The sequence below is a fragment of the Micropterus salmoides genome, unplaced genomic scaffold (genome assembly GCF_014851395.1).
Source record: "Micropterus salmoides isolate LMB-PRFRI ecotype aquatic unplaced genomic scaffold, ASM1485139v1 Ms_hic_scaffold_11, whole genome shotgun sequence".
In the NCBI taxonomy this organism is placed as follows: Eukaryota; Metazoa; Chordata; class Actinopteri; order Centrarchiformes; family Centrarchidae; genus Micropterus; species Micropterus salmoides.
In genome coordinates, this window is record NW_024040152.1 from 16164829 (window position 1) to 16182201 (window position 17373).

General features: G+C 44.0%; 1 protein-coding gene across 1 annotated transcript in view; it reads left to right on the plus strand.

Annotated features, from left to right (window-relative positions):
- The first annotated feature begins 403 nt into the window (after nt 1-403).
- itga10 (integrin, alpha 10) overlaps nt 404-17373 on the plus strand; it is a 38143-nt gene continuing 21173 nt past the window's right edge. Inside the window, exons 1-7 of the mRNA XM_038711359.1 lie at nt 404-1305; nt 12635-12746; nt 12836-12945; nt 13049-13137; nt 16167-16281; nt 16375-16502; nt 17098-17246. Of these exons, the coding sequence (XP_038567287.1) occupies nt 1254-1305; nt 12635-12746; nt 12836-12945; nt 13049-13137; nt 16167-16281; nt 16375-16502; nt 17098-17246 (755 nt within the window). The 5' untranslated portion in view covers nt 404-1253. The remainder of the gene's footprint in view (nt 1306-12634; nt 12747-12835; nt 12946-13048; nt 13138-16166; nt 16282-16374; nt 16503-17097; nt 17247-17373) is intronic.

A 17373-nucleotide genomic window follows, 5' to 3' on the forward strand; every position in this document is an offset into this window, starting at 1 on the left:
GAGCAGAGCAGCAGGGCATCTGAACTGATATCAGACTGGATGTACTGTTGTAAAAACTTTACTTTATTAATGATTTATTGTTATTTATAACTGCAGACTGACTAACTTTTGCTTGTGGCTTAGTGAGAAACCTGGCGATCAAAAAGTGATCTAGCCTAATAATGGATTATAACAGATCCTATGTGATTTATTAACCATTAAGCCATTAATCACAGTGTATAAATCTTTTAAAGGGGGCCTTACTAGATACTGGTACCAAATGGCATAACTTTTCCACAAAGTTGGAGTATGTGTGAAGGGCTGCCCAAAGAAAGAAATATGAGGTGAGCAAACTTAAAGATTTTGAGAGGGAGATATCTTAGGAGTAAAAAGAAAGAGAGTGAGAGAGATGTGAGTTTTGTCAATGTGAACCAGTTGTACGGAGAGGAGTCTGCAGGATGGAGGAGGACTAGTGTAGGGAGGGGAGCTCCGAGGATAAATGCGCTCTTTCATTTCAAAGTGAGAGAAATCTGTTGAGAGGCACATTTTTATACCAACAGAAACTCACGGGAAACAACCGTTTTGTTGTTAATGTGAGGAAAATCAGCAGAGAGGATCATGGATAACAAGTTGCCAGAAGAACCGCGCACAGCAGTTCACCTCAAACTTTTGGCTTGATGAGCGGAGTTTCTGTCTGCAGCTTGATCTTCAAAGACGCGCTCCGGACTCGCGGAGGATAAAGCGCGCTGCTGACTGTGTGTTTGGGAAGGTGTAACACATTAGTAATGGTTTAATGACTCTGAACTTCGGCCTCTCGTTGCGCGGGACAGGTGTAGGATTTTCACGCCCAAAACATCATGGGTCACCCAGGAGTCAATTAAGTTCTTTATCCTAAATACCTTTTCATGCGCATGCAATCTAACCTCCAGTGGTGTCAATCAAACATTCCTACGGGGACTTGAAGATCCGAAAAACGCCAAAATCACGGACAAGAATTCTGGTGTCAAAGAGGTTTATTGTACTTTAATCTATATTTGACAAGTCGAGACTGCTTTTGTAAACTAACACGTCCTGAATTGAGCCTCCGCGCGCACCGCAGACATGCCACTGCGGCACCATTGGACCGGATTTTACGCATCGCTTGGGGAAAGAGAGAACTGAAAAGGCGCGTGTGTGTTTGTGTGTGTGGACGCCGATGCACTGCATTTCCAACAGCTCAGGGGAGACCACTTTGTAAAGAGAAAAAAATAGACTGACTTCATTTGGTTTGATAAATGGAGCCGCGTAAATACCTGTTGTGCCTGGAGTTCATCCTCCTTCTTAAAGGTAAGGACCATTTTAAAGTCACCTTTTAGTAATGTTTGGGTTTATAACTTTAACGCATGTTTTTTCAAAATAAGATGAAACTGCTTAAGGGTCTTTAGAATCTGAACTGGAGGTGAAATTATTCAGTCACTGCTCTTAAAACTAAATTGTGAACTTTGGAGAACTGTCAACCTCTTGTCCATGATTAATGCCTCTTCAGTGCCCAGTTGCTCTCCTGTACTCCAGCCCCTGTCTCACAGGGTGATATGGTCATTAACCTCCACAACATCTTAACACTTTAACAGACAACATGCATGAATAATTGTGTCACACTTGCCTCCCAAAGAGCTTTATTCTATGTGACAGTAAGCAACTAACCATGAAGACATTCCTAACATGGTTGTGTGCAGGAGAGTAGTGAAGCAGACATTAAAACATATGGCCACACTCCATTTGCCAAATAGATCAAAGGTATAGAAAGTTGCACACGAGTCCAACAAAGTAGTAATGGTTTCTGGTTCAAAGTCTGATCCTTCAGTAAATCTATCAGCTATGTCAGTACTGAGGAAATATTTCATTGGAGGCCTCCAGCTACCAGAAGATGTTTGGAGCAATCAGAAATATTTGCGTGTATCCTCTGCCAAAAGGTTACTGGTTCATCTCCTCTTACAGCTGACACCTTCTGACCTGGCAGCTGTGTAACTCGACCTCACCGGCAATATCAGCCATTCCCATCACTTAGACTTAATGCCCAAAGGCGCCTGGTCTATGCCATGTGCGTTTTCTCCATGGAGCATGAACATCAGCTCCCCTCATATACTCATGTTCGCTGTGGCAGAGCAGCCCAACACACCTCATTGAGCCATTCCTGCTCACCCTCAAGAAACCGAAGAAAAAGACTATTGTTGTCTACCAAAATTAAGTGTTTGCACAGCTGATAAGCAGCGGTTTAACTGCTCCATTATAGCATGCAGCCGTGAAGCAAGAGGAGATCCATAGGCTGAGATATGTTGTGTGAGGCATGTTAAGTTTGTACTAGCTCTGAATCTCACACACACACACACACATACACACAGTCTCGGAAGTTAGTGTATAGTGAGGTGTTGGCATTTGTGCCAAATATATCTGGACTGAAGTAAGATTATCCATGCAGCCAGTTTTCATGCTATATACAAAATGCTTATGATCCAGAAGCTGAGGAATGAACGAGTAATTCACTAAGTTCCTTGCACTTATACACACGTGCACACACACCTATTTACCTATTTACACATGGCAGCAGCCAAATTTTGCTGCGGTGGTTATGTTTTACACATTGCCTTCCATTATGCGTTTGAATCAAGCATATACAGGATAATTTCACCCTTTTTTTCTACGGGGTAACCTTTGATTTAATTTGTACTGTAGCTTTGTGAGTATTTTTGTGTGTGGGGGAGTTGCTAGCTTGTGTATGTGTCATACATGAGGATGCAGGTGAGGGAGAATGTATGTAATGTTAATGGTTTAAGCAGAGCTCCCCTGATGCGGTCAGCAGGCCTCCCGTGTCTGTTACACTCTGTTGTGCTTTACTGAGATGTCGAACACAGGTGTGTGCGCGTGTGTGTTTAACTCAGTTTCACCAGCCATTCATAAATTTTCGCTATTATTCTCCCAGCTATCTTCTTGTGTTTTTCCCTCTCTCGTCATTCACTGACTTTCATTCCTACTCCCCCTCTTCTTCCACCCCCATTCCCCACGAGAGGGTGACAGAGATGAGAACAGAACAGGATGGAGATAATGGAGAGAAAATCTGTGAAAGAGGGTGAGAAGAGGTGAAGGAGGGCCCTGCATGGGAAACATTAAGCGTCGGTTAAATAAAGATGATGGAAACAGACATTAGAGCAAACATCTCTACTGCAGGACATTTCACAGAGGTGCTATAAGTCAGGTGTCACGATCGGTGGTGTGGAGCAGGGTGGAGCAGGTTGGAGGACCCAAAAGCAGGACACAGAGCGGAGCAGGTATGGTTCGGTGGTTTAATAAACGACGAGAAATCCAAAAGGCTGACGACACGAGACAAACTGCAACACTGGGTGACAACATACAATGACCCGACAAAGACAAGACAGAAACACCAGGTATATACACACAGGGACTAACGAGCAGGGCGGGAGCAACACAGGTGAAAGACATGAGGCTAATGAGACACAGGCAGGGAGAGAGCGAGCAAGTGTGGGGGAAAACAGAGACAGAAATGCAGAGTGTGACAGTACCCCTCCCTCAAAAGGACGGCCCCTGACGTCCTAAAATGAAACATCACAAACAAAACAAAAAAAAACCAAAAAAAAAAAAAAAAAACACACAAACAGGCCAAGCCGGCCCAGGGTGGGCGGAGGGAGGACAGGTGGAGGGCCAGAAAAACAAAACCAAAAGTCCCAAAGGGCCAACTACCGGCAGAGCAAGGCAGTTCAGGAGGCCGTCCAAGGCGGCCAGAGGGGAACAAAAGTTCAGGGGGTCGTCCTGGAGGATAACCCAACGGACCAGGTGGGCAACAGAGTTCAGGGGGTCGTCCCGGAGGGTGACCCGTGAGGCCGGGCAAATCAGGGGGAGAACAGAGTTCGGGAGGCCGTCCCGGAGGACGACCCAACAGGCTGGGCAGAACAGGGGGGCCACAGAATTCGGGAGGTCGCCTGGGAGGACGACCCAACTGGGCGGGAGGACCAGAGGGACCACAGAGTTCAGGTGGCCGTCCCGGAGTACGGCCCTGGAGGCCGGACTGTTCAGGGGGACGACAGGAAGGCCAACGAAGAGGCTGGAAACCCACTGGAGGCCGACGGGAAGACCTCTCCGGAGGTCGGCACCCAAAGCTCTGGTGCTCTGGAGCTGCAGCAGGGCTGAGGTCCACGGACTGAGCAGCTGGGCTGAGGACCACCGGCGAGACAGCTGGGCTGGGGACCATGGACCGGACACGAGGAGCTGGAGTCGGTCTGAACGCCGACTGAGCAGCTGGGCTGGGGTCCACGGACTGAGCAGCTGGGCTGAGGACCATGGAACGGACGCGAGGAGCTGGAGTCGGTCTGACCACCGACTGAGCAGCTGGGCTGGGGTCCACGGACTGAGCAGCTGGGCTGAGGACCATGGAACGGACACGAGGAGCTGGAGTCGGTCTGAACACCGACTGGATAGCTGAGCTGAGGTCCACGGACTGAGCAGGTGCCGGTCGGACCACCGACCGAGCACTAGGAACAGGAGTCGGCTGGGCCACCAACGGAGCTGGTGCCAGTTGGACCACCGACGAGGGAACAGGAGTCGGCTGGGCCACCGGCGAAGCAGGTGCCGGTCGGACCACCGATAAGGGAACAGGAGTCGGCTGGGCCACCGGCGAAGCAGGTGCCGGTCGGACCACCGACAAGGGAACAGGAGTCGGCTGGGCCACCAACGAAGCTGGCGTTGGTCGGACCACCGACGAAGGAACAGGAGTCAGCTGGTGATCAGGCTGGCTGCTAGCAGCGCTAGCAGGCCGGGGATCAGGCAGGTGGGCAGGCACAAAGCTAGTAGCACTAGCTGGCCTGGGATCACGCTGGTTGCAGACCGGTCGCTGCTGGTGACCTGGTCGCCTCCGATGACCACCACGGGAACCCGAAAAGATGGCCAGGCGACTTCCCTCGAAGGAGGACTCCGGGGGGAGCCTAGCCTCCAGGCTATCAGGCCATAGGCTAGCTGGTCGACTCCGAGCTGGGTGGCTGACTGGTTGGGAACTAGCAATCCTAGGGCTCTCTGGTTCTAACGGCAAGTCCATCAAAAAGAGACCAGAGAGCTAGATGTCCAGGAGTCCCCAACCAGTCCGGATGATGGAGCCAACACAGGAGGGAGATGACCAGGCGGGCGGCTAGCAGGCTGGGTGCTAGAAGGCCGGGAGAGGAAGAAGCCTCCCACCATGCAGCTAGCAGGCCGGGAACAAGCCCTGGAGCTAGCAGTACCGGGGACAGGCTGAGGACTAGCAACGCTAGCCGAGCTGGAGACTGGCGGATCAGGCTGGCGACTGGCAGCGCCAGTCGGGCAGGACGAGTGGATGCTTCCCGGCGTGCAGCCGGCAGGCCGGGGCTCGGGGCTAGCAGGCTTAGCAGTCACACACTGGGGGGTTATGGAACACAACTTGGAAACAGTCTCAAAAACAAATGTCTTTCTCCACCTGGAGGATGCCACAAGCAGAGCCATTTCTGGGTCGGTCCTCCACATTACAGACAGCAGATCAAAAAACTGGGATTCCTCCTCCACTAGCTCCTGTTTTGGCACTCCTAATGCCTCCCAGGTGCTAGGCAGTCTTACGATGTCCGCTGGGTCCATCTTTGGTCGGGTCATTCTGTCACGATCGGTGGTGTGGAGCAGGGTGGAGCAGGTTGGAGGACCCAAAAGCAGGACACAGAGCGGAGCAGGTATGGTTCGGTGGTTTAATAAACGACGAGAAATCCAAAAGGCTGACGACACGAGACAAACTGCAACACTGGGTGACAACATACAATGACCCGACAAAGACAAGACAGAAACACCAGGTATATATACACACAGGGACTAACGAGCAGGGCGGGAGCAACACAGGTGAAAGACATGAGGCTAATGAGACACAGGCAGGGAGAGAGCGAGCAAGTGTGGGGGAAAACAGAGACAGAAATGCAGAGTGTGACATCAGGGGTGTAAACTAAAGAGAAAGAAACACGGAGAGAGGGAAACTTAAATATGTTAGTCTAATTACAACAACATTCACCATCTTCTCTGTAAGTGCTGGCATTTCTCAGTAGTACCCAAAACATTGTAGTGTCAAGTTCCTCAGTATGTGCCCACACACATATACTACACAATCACAACTATACACATCCAGCAACAGTAGTGCCCAGAGCCGAATGTGTGGTTGAGTGAATCTGGACCCAGTTTGGCTTGATAAATGTTTGCCGCCAGTTGTCATGGTGATGGGTGGTCAGACAGGCTGCGGTACTGTGTCATATATAAACCCCAATGAAAATTGCACTAGCGGAGGCAGGACAGGATAGGGTAAACACAGAAAGATGGTACAGTTTTGTGGAAGTCGAAGAGATGGAGAGAGGGTCTTGTGGTAGAGTAACAGTCTTTGCGTGAGTGCATGTGTGTGTGCGTGTGTGTGTGCATGCGTGTGTGTTTGTGTGTGTTTTTGGAGAAGGGGTAAAAGAAACAAGCAATTTATGGTTTATGAGAGAAAGAGGAGAATGACGGAGAAAATCAGGGGTTGTTATCAGAGGCCTGGCTTGTTGTGGAAAGAAATTTGGAATTGGAGAGGGTGGGTGATGTTGCCACAAGAAAAGACAGAAACATTTTACTGCACTATGTATAAGACGGCTGGTGGGAGAGAATAACTTGTTGTAATAAAGCTGGATAGAAAGACTCATTCTGGCTATGACAACAGAAGGTTTAGTAATAAGAATTTACTATATCCTTGCCTACGCATTTTCCCATTTGTGAAGTGTAAACGTCTGTAGAATCAGATAGATGGCTGAATTTCTCAAAAGTCACTAGAGGTTTGGACGATGAAATATTGGAAGCTAACACAGATCTGCAAGATGAGCAGAAATAAGACGTAGAGAGAAATAAGATGAGCAGAAATAAGACATAGAGTCTACAGCTACACTAGTGGCTCTACTTAGGCACAATGTTGGCATGCTAGCATTTTCACAATGACAATGCTAACTTGCTGATGCTAAGTAGGAATAATGTTTATAGGGTTCGTCATCTTAGCATGTTAGAATGCTAACATTTGCCAATTAGTAGTCACAAAAGAGACGGATGGGATTCGCATTAGTTTTGCAGGTCATAAACCAAAAATTAGAATTTTGACCTGGTCATGGCGCTAGAGAAAAGTTCCAACTCATCATCAAGAGGAACATGAATGTGTGTACCATAGTTCATGACAACTCATCTAATAGTTGTCAACACACAAAACCACAAGTGTCAGCCTCACGGTTGCCCTAGAAAAAAAACACTGTCTACAAAATCTTATGACAATCCACAAATATCTGTTGAGATATTTCAGTCTGGACCATCGTTGCTATCCATAGAGCCATGTAGCTAGCATGGCAATAAAAACCGAAATCTTTGTAGCTAGATGTCCAGTGAGTAAATCTGGGTACAATAAAAAGAAGAAACGTGACTGAAAATGCAATAACATTACACAAAAAACATCTGTGCGAAAGAGAAAAATGAAAGAGCAGGTAGAAGAAACTACAGTATGTGAGAAAGACAGGAGCAAAGATGGAAGAGAAACACTGAACATATCTAGTTTCCCTCTCCAAACCAAGTGGAATCCCCCTCTGATTGCCCTGGCTGAAGTAACTGTCTGTGTGTGTCAGTGTGTATTTGTGTAGAAGTATCTGTATACATGTGCGTGAGTAGCTGGTGTATAATCACAGCAGCAGTGTTCTGGTCTTGTTCGCTTTTCTGGACTTCTTTTTTCCAGTGGAATTACAGAGCTTTGTACAGTAGGAGAGTTACTGTAGATGTCCCCGGATGCTGCTAAATTACATGTCAAGTCAAATTTATTCAACAAAACACATCCAGCACTGCTTTTCAGGGCTACAAATAACATGCAGTCGATACACAAGTGGGACCAGTTAAATACCAACTGTCAAGGGTAGCATTGTGTTTCTGAGACTGAACTGAAAATACCACATGACGATGCTCTTTAATTTAAATAAAAGTATGCAGGAATAAGTTTATTTCCTTTAACCCCTGACAACATTAGAAAACACTCACTGAAACAGGAAATACATTTGGATAATCTTTATATGTTTGTTTAAACGTGTAAAGTGGTCTCCACAGTACAGTACTGTGCAGTTTTAAACATTTGATCCAAGTGTGAACCAAAAACCGGGCAGTAGTCCATTTCTTCTTTCCCTGAACTACATACCTGTAGATTATTCATGGAAATTAACATAACTTTCTAATTTTGAGGACACACAGTGAGGTGCACACCAGTGTGAGTTTCAATACAATCCCATCAACAATTAACACACAACACAACTGTTGTTCAGTCACAGACACTTACATCAAGTGGATGACTATTTAAGCAAATGGTTATACAGTCCGATTTAGTGGAAAGGGCAGAGAGCCTTTGAATAATCTGTGCAGTAACAAGGATTATGCTTGGAGAACTATTACCCAGGCAAAAAGAAGAAAGGTCTGCACACTGTTGGCTCAAAATAAATAGTTTAATTCTCTCTCTAATGCAATCTTATTGATCTTATTTGGAGCGTAACTGTAAGCAGACATTTCTCTTTTGTGCCCTGCAGTTGTATTATTTGTATTGCAATTAAATATTTTTGCCTGGATGTGTGCACACTTGGTCCCTCTTCGTTTATATGCTAGAGGCATGGCTCCACAATGTCTGTCTGTCTGGAAGTCTGTCCACTATGGTTCAGACTGAAATATCTCAACAACTATAGAATGAATTGCCATTCAATTTTGCATAGAAGGTTATTATCCCCAGAGGACAAATCCTAATGTACTGCAATCCCCTGACATTTCCTCTTGTGCCATCGTCAGGTAAAAATGTCGATTTATTTTTAAAATGTGATTTAGGTACTTTGGTTTATGGGTTTCCTATTAGCTTTGTGTTTAGTGCTAATTAGCAAATGTTAGCATACTAACACGCTAAACAAAGACAGTATACATGGGAAACAATATACCTGCCAGACATCATCATGTTAGTGTCGTCACTGTAAGCATGTTAGGATGCTTAGCATTTAGCTCAAGTACAGTCTCAAAGAGCTGTTAGCATGGCTTTAGATTCTTAGTGTGGTTATCCAATAAAAGTAAATATTTATTATTATTTCAGTAACAGTTATGAAAAAATAATGTACGGTTGTATGTAGTATTTTCTTGTTAACTTCTTGTTAATCACTACTTGATAGACTATATATAAAGAAACCGGAGACCACCTCAAACACACTGATGTAGGCAAGATAACTGACACATGGAGAAGAGTTGTGTGACTTTAGCCGTGTTTCCACTGAAAGCACCCAGAACCTTTAGTCCCAGGAACTACTTTTCAAGGTAAAATGTTCCTTCAGCTCATTGTTATGTATGTTTCCACCTTGGTCTAAAGACCTGCGAAGATTAGGCAAATTATTCAGCTGATGTGTTCTTACTCTGATGTATGTACAACGCAACATTCAGGCATCATTATTTCTGCTTCTACTCCGTAGGTTCTTCTGTTGATGTGTCAAGTACAATAAAATCCTTTACTAACTCTTTTACTATAGGCGCTTTCATCGGATACGTTGCCAAGGTGATGCGCCCGGCCTGAAGTCAACTTCCGTTCTGTTTGTTTATTACTGGGTTTGTGTTTACTGGCTAATATGGTGAGTGATATCAGTGTTTCCCATACATTCATTTATATGTGGCAGCCCACTACATTATCAGCACTAACTGCCACATTTTTATTTCTGTTTTTTTTTACTATTTAAGATGGGAAAACTTGTATTTGATTGCAGAGTTGCACGCAGCGCATATTCGCTGAGCACCTCATCTCACTCGCTCCCTCTCTCTCTCTCCTGCAAACACATTGACAGTGGACCAGTCTGTGTATTGAATTGTTAGTATCATGAACACCGCTGCACAAATCCATCTAATGTAAATGTTGGAGATCCCCCAACCCGCCGCGCTCGCCACAGTTACGCTGTCATTCTGTGGGAAACACTGCGGTAAATCAGACATGTTGGTAGAAAAACATTCTTGTCTAAAATTTTTGTTCAGTTTGGCCAAGTAACGTTTCGTTTCTTCGACTGGCAGCTAAGGTTATTTACTTGTTATGGATTGCTTGCGGAAGTCTGCCGGAAGTTAAGTTTGGACCAGAGTAATGCACATGCGCAGTACCGTTTGTTTATGTTGTTACCATTGAAAGCGTCTATATGCTGAGGACAACCGCAGACATTTAAATGGCGGTTGAAAACTTCTGCGAGTAGCTTCTACTCAATCAATCACAAATGTTCAGCACTGCAAGCCCCACAACCCAAAAGTTCCGTTACTTTTGGAAAGTACCCACGCAAGCAGGGACTTTTTGGGGGGTAAAATAAATTCTGCAGAACTTTATTAAGACCCTGGTCCCTGCGGTAGAAACGCAGTGAGTTCCTCGAAAGGTTTCTAGTTCCTGTGTAAAGTTCCTGCCCTGTTTAATTTTTAATTTTTTCCAGAAAACATTTGGCTAAATTACTGGATGCACCAAACTCAGAATAAATGAATGTACTAATATGAAGATTTGCAGTCTCACTAATAAAGCATTAATTAATTCATGTTCATTCAGTTTCACTCTGATTTGCATAGCAGGAAACTGATCTATGTGAATGTGTCTTAGGGGACTTACATACCTACCTCGTTTTGTCCGGACTTTTGGACTTTTCAGTTGTGAAACCTAACCTGGACTACAGTTCGGACCAAACGGACAAAATATGGTCTGACGAAATGAGGTAGTCTCGGTCTGGATCTTCTGTCTGGTTTCTAGTGTGAAAGCATTTTTTTGGATAGTTCGAAATTTCAAACTATTTACAGGAAGTTTGGGTTCCTGGGTAACTCGTAAAAAAACAAATGCACAGATAAATGCAGTGCAATGAGGACACAATTATAAATAGCCAGTGACGGCACATCTTTTGACACAGATGGCCACTATAGAACCAAATTGCCACTCACCTCTTTGGGCTCTCCTCCCTTTCGGCCTGCGGTATAATTTTGGATGTAACGATATCCTTTTCACACACAACAAGGACCTTTATGATTACGGACGTTGGCAAATTTGAACTTGCCTCAAGTATGGTGCTGCAGGTAGTAAATCCTTAATAATGACAATGACAAGTGACAACGATATGCATCTATTCATTCCTCATTCATTCGTTCATGTCTGTCATGTAAAGTTCTTTATTGCGCATGCATAATTGTAGTGTCAAACCAAACCGAAACTGTATCAAAACATGAACTTTGGTTTGGACTTTGGTGCAGATTTTCGGGTGTGAATGGGCCCTTAGTCTACCTTTATGTCTTTTTAATGATTAGACTTCCCCTTCAGATTGAAAAAATAAGATTTGTATTTTTCATTTTGCCAGTTGGAACATGTTTTCATGCTTCTGTTTACACCTAAATATTCACAACTCAGTCTGACTACCATCTTGTTGCTCTCTGTCTTCTCTCTCTCCCTCACCTCTCTCTCTCGTTGTATGAAGGGCAGGCTTGTGTGTCATAACAGGGGGCTTACTATACTCCAGAGTTTTTCTAACCCACACCCTTCCCTGCCTTGCCTCTTCTCTCCCCTCTCTTCTCCCTCTTTCCCCTCAGACTGAACTCCCTTTTTCCTCAGAGGTTGCCTTTGGTCACTCTGTTTATCCATCTTTTTCAGCCCCCAATCCCCTCTCCCAAGGCCAAGAGTGAAAATAATCGGACTTTGCACTGTAGATGTACAGTTGTGTACACACAGTTTGCAGTTCCATGTTTTTCCACAGATTTTAACGACTAATGAAAATGGTTTATGTCTACTCACATTCTTAGTACATTAAAGCAAAACATATTGGGAATAGAAAATCTTGGTAAGTGTTAGATGAGAAGATTGTTACCCTTCTATGCCTGTATGATAAATATTATGTGATGCAGCACATGACACCTCCTTAAAATAGCAGTTAAATTTTTTGTGCAGATTAAAATGTGAATGTGTGATGCTTAAGATGTGCTGGTAGGCAGATTTAGTTTACTTTGGACAGACCAAGGCTAGCAGTTCCCCCTTGTTTCCTGTCTTTATTCTAAGCTTAGTTAGCTAGCTGTTGCCTGTAGCTCAGTATTTAACAGACAAATATGAGTAAATAAGTACATATCCCAAAATGTCAAACTTTTCCTTTTACAATCAGTTTTCTTCTTCTGTTTCTGTTTAAGCTGCTTTAAGGTTGGAAAAATAATGTTATTCCACACAGTTTGCCAACAACTACTACATATATTCTGTATCAGCTTGTTCCAACTCTTCATTTGAACTATATTGTGTTTACACTGAGTGAAATATACAAACCCAAGACTCCATGTTTTTTATGGCTGCACCATTTCACCAAATACAAATATTTTAGATGTCTTATGAATCTTTTTATGTACATTTCCTCAAAACCCAGCCTGACATATTTGGTATCTTTGGAAACTCCAATAGAATTTAACATAAAGTTCTTCTGTACTGAAGTTTGGATGCACAGCATGAGTTTGTGATGACTGACCTACCAGCCAGTGGGGTTCAAGATGTTGAGGGAACAACAACTAAAAACGTGTTGTCTCATTGTTACTTTGTCATTTGTGTAAAAATCTCTTTTGTTATGTCTTTCAGAGTTCTGTGAGTGTTTCAACATAGATGTGATGCATCCGCGCATCTTCACCGGTCCAGAGGACGCTCTGTTTGGCTTCTCTGTTCTACAACATGAATCAGACGGAGAGAAAACGTAAGTCTGTGTTGAAAGACGAAGAAAGAGAAACAAAGAGGACGCATGATGATGTTTTGATGATAAATGAGTGTGTCATCCCGTTGAAGGATGCTGGTTGGTGCTCCCTGGGACGGGCCGCCCAACAACAGGAAAGGAGATGTGTACAAATGCATTGTGGGAGAGGAGAAGAACTCAAACTGCAGCAAAGTGAATCTAGGTGAGAGAAACAAATATCCTTAATAAATGAACTCTTCGTGAAAAAAAGTTTAGATATGTTACCCAGATTCTACAGTCAGCTGGTCTGTTTATCTTTCTCTCAGGTGAGACTGCTCTCCAGAACGTTTCTAAAAACCTGAGGAATTCTCACCTGGGAATGACTCTCACTCCAAACTCACCTGACGGCTTCCTGGTATGCGGTTCCAACACTGATAAACAAGATTTTTAATTTAGCTACGTGGGCATGTGGGTTGTGTTTGGGAGCCTGAAGGGATGTGGTGAGACCAGTCTGTGTTTGTTTGACAGAATTGTAATGAATCAGCTCTGTTGGAGTGTTTTATTTGACTTTAGATGTGACCACGTGCGGTTCACTGATCCCCCACTTCCTGGATACCTTTTTGGAGATCATAAGCAAAATTACAAAGTCAAACACAGAGACGGATTAATTACTTGCTCCTTAGAATCAAAATGGGTTTATTTGTTCATGGATTGTATAATACATATAGAATATTATACATATTATACATGCATATATTGAGACAAAGTCAAATCTCAAGTTTGTCAGTGTCTTCAGAAGCAAACTATAAATCAAGATGCAAGTCTTTCAGGTCTAAATAATGAGAATTAAAATTTTGACATTTTCCATTACAAACTAAATAGTTTTTCTTTTTTTTTTTTTGTCCACTGTAACAAACAGTATATCCAGTGCTGTTACTTGCCACCACTACTGCTGATGCTAGATCAGTAAATCAAATTAGTCTTTAAAATGTCCGAATATTGTGAAAAATGCCCAGTACAAGTTCCCAGTGACCCAGGGGACGTCTTCAGATTGTTCATTTTATGAGAAAAGCAGCAAATGTTCACTTTTGGGGTGGTGATGGGGCAGTGGATAAGACACATGCCTTTGGTGTGAGAGACCCGGGTTGGAATCCACTGCTAGATACCATTGTGTCCCTGAGCAAGACACTTAACCCCTTGTTGCTCCAGAGGTATGCGACCTCTGACATATATAGCAATTGTAAGTCGCTTTGGACAAAAGCGTCAGCTAAAATGAATAAATGTAAAAGAGAAGCTGGAACCAAAGAAATTTAAAATGTTACCTTGATAAATGATTTATCAAATATCAAAAAAATTGCTGAATGAATTTTTAAAAACTTTTTTCTTTACCGTTTCAGCATTAATTCATATAGCATTTCATAAGCTACCTCCACCGCAGCATCCACCCAGGCTCTGAGTCTATGTCTCCCTTTAGGGGTGGGGGGATTAGTTATGTCACTACCTGCTATGCTGAGTTTAAGGGATAAATCTGGTATTTTTAAACCTGGGAGAGGGGTTTGTTGTGTAGGTAGAGGAACTGCTAGCAAGACTTAATTTCCTAACATTACTCCAACACAACAAACTCCTCTCTCCAACTCTGACTCACTTTTCCACAGTTGTCTTCATGCAACAACTCGCCTTTCACAAGATTTCAGAGTGAGAATTGTCCTTGAGCGAGAAATTAGTTTCTTATTAAAAAGGGTGTCACTCATAGGGATCCTTTCTATGAAGTTGTAAGACACCTTGTATAACAGTCTGAGCCTGTCAGTGGCAAAAGAAGCACTTTTTGTGGATGTAATTCTGATGGGCACAATTACCCCAAACAAATACGTTTCAGCCACTGCAGCTGGTTCACAGTGCCAGCTGAAGCCATCTACTACATGAATGCAAAACATTTCAACACCAAAATATGTGAAAATAGGGCCCATGTACAAGATTATTGTATGAATGTACAAATTCTACATTCATAAAATAATCTTTTCCACACGAGTTGGCTGACTCAACTCAGACCACGCTTTCAATGCATAGGCAAAAAACTGTAATTATGGTAATAAGTTGTGGGGCTATGCAAACCGACTTTTCCCTGGCTAATTTGTGTTTCATTTTTGCGTGACTGTAGGCGGTACAAATTTAAGATAAACTGTTCTCAAGTCAAAGCAGATCTTTAGGGAATCAAGTCTCAAGTAAGTCAAATCTCAGAACAGTCAAGTGCAAGTCCTCATTCCGTCTATATCTCATTCAGTCTGTAACTGTTCACTTCTGCCTGGGCCAGCATGCAGAAGTGTGTGTTTTGTATGTGTGTTTGTATGCTAGCTACTGTGTGTATGTTCCTGTATCAGTTTGTTTGTGTGTGTGTGTGTGTGTGTGTGTGTGTGTGTGTGTGTGTGTGTGTGCGTGTGTTAAGCAAGTGAGTTTGCGTGTTTTGGTGTCTGCCAGGTTTTTACTGCTTCTTCGGGTGTGGAGTCGTGTATAGTTCACGAACGCCATCCAGCTTAGCCCACTTTAATGTGTGTGTGTGGGGGGGGGTGTGTGTGTCCATGTGTGTTTGTCCTTGTGTGTTTATCCTAACCCCAGTGGTCAGGTCTATAACAGGATCGGAATGCGTCTCTGGCCCTTTGTTAATGACAGACCTACCAAAAGCCATAGCACCTCTCTCGCTTTTCTCCGACTTCTCCCTCCTTCCTTTCTCTCATCCCTCTCTCCATCCTTTCTTCTCTGCCTGTCTTTGTGCCTGAGGAGAAACGCGTCTATAATGACAGGGCAAGCAAAACCAGGATGTTTCTCTTGCTCTCACTCTAAACCCAATTCACCCCACTTTCTGTCCCTCTCTTGTCTCTCTGCTGTATGCATGCATTTCTCTTTTATCTCCTCTTTCCATGCTCTCCCTCTTATTCCTCCCTCTTGGTTTGAAAGCCAAATAAATGGGATGCTTTGAAGACAGAAATATTTTTATATGATGCCCCCTACCACCACCCCACACTCACCCCCCTACATTTAGCACAATCAGATTTAAATTGCTCTACTGGTCTGGTGTTCCAGCTCTGTTAAACCACTCATGACAACAGTGACTGCCAACATGTCAACAATAGTCTCCCTCTCTCCGCCTCTCCCTCCTTTTTCTACCCCCCAAACCACACTATTGTAGTTTTTCCATGAGTTATTCACTCTTCATGACTTGTTTTCTTTCTGTTCCACGTATGGCCTCATTTATTTATTTTTTTCCTGTGTTTATTCTCAGGTCACCCGACCACATCTCTCTATGTGTTTAAAACCACCTATAGGTCTTGTGACCGGAACACAAATATTTAAAAATACAAACCACTTAAATTGACTGTAGATGCTCCTGAAATTGTGTCACCTGCTATAAGACAGATGCTGATGTGGGTGTTTATGTGTGTTTGGCAGGCATGTGCCCCTCTGTGGTCTCAGGAGTGCGGTACATCTATGTTCAGCACCGGCATCTGTGCCTCTGTCAGCGATGACCTAGAACCAAGAGAGGCAATCGCTCCAACAGCACAAAGTAACCACATTCACACACACACTGAGGCAGATACACATGCTGCACAGGCCCACTTTAGCTAACCAAATATTTTTAAACTTTCACATGTGACAGGGTGCTCCACATATATGGACATTGTGATCGTGCTGGATGGCTCCAACAGTATCTACCCCTGGTACGAGGTCCAGAACTTCCTCAGCAACATCCTCAGCAAGTTCCACATCAGCTCAGATCAAATGCAGGTACAAGTGAGAGACGATGTGTATTTGCACTGCTGATAAATATTATTTATATTGGTAATGGAAACTTGTGGGTTTGAATTTGAGTGAGTCTCCCACTTAAACTTCTGGAACCCCTTAGCTGTTGCCCAGAAAGTAAGCCAAGCTAGTCCCTTGAGTGAAAACATGCACATAGTGACACATTAAACATATAAAGAAGCAATTTGGCAAATATGACCCGAATGAATTGCTTTAGTAATGTAAAGGGACATGGGCTGAGCTAGCTTAAGGTTGAGGAATAGAAGTTGGGGAGTGGGGGTGGGGACATTCTGAGCTAAACAACAAGAGGAATGAGAGGAGGTTTGGGTTTTGAGGGGGGGTGGGAAGCAGGCAATGTGAGGTGAGGAGGAAATACCTCTGGTTTTTGAATGAATTCAAAAATTCCCCAAAGTGCACTGTTTGCTTTAAGAACAGGATTGGTACTTAAAGAGATAGTTCACCCAGAAACAACAGTCTCAGATGTTGCTTTCCACAACGATGTGCCAGCACAACCATGAACATGTGGCATTGTTAAAATACTTGTGTGTTTGTGTGTGTGTGTGTATGTGTGCACATTCAGGTTGGTATACTTCAGTATGGTGAGGTAGCAGTCCACGAGTGGTCTCTGAAGGACTACCAGACCACACAGGAGGTGGTGGAGGCCGCCAAGAACATCAGCAGACAGGAGGGACGGGAGACGCGCACTGCATATGCCATCCACATGGCCTGGTAGGCCTGTCAATCAGTGCCACTTATTGGCTGATGTTCCTAACACTAAAACATGGTGTAGATTTGGCTGGCTGACTGGAAACTGTCACTGTTTAGATTTTGGTATGACACTCTAAATATATTACTG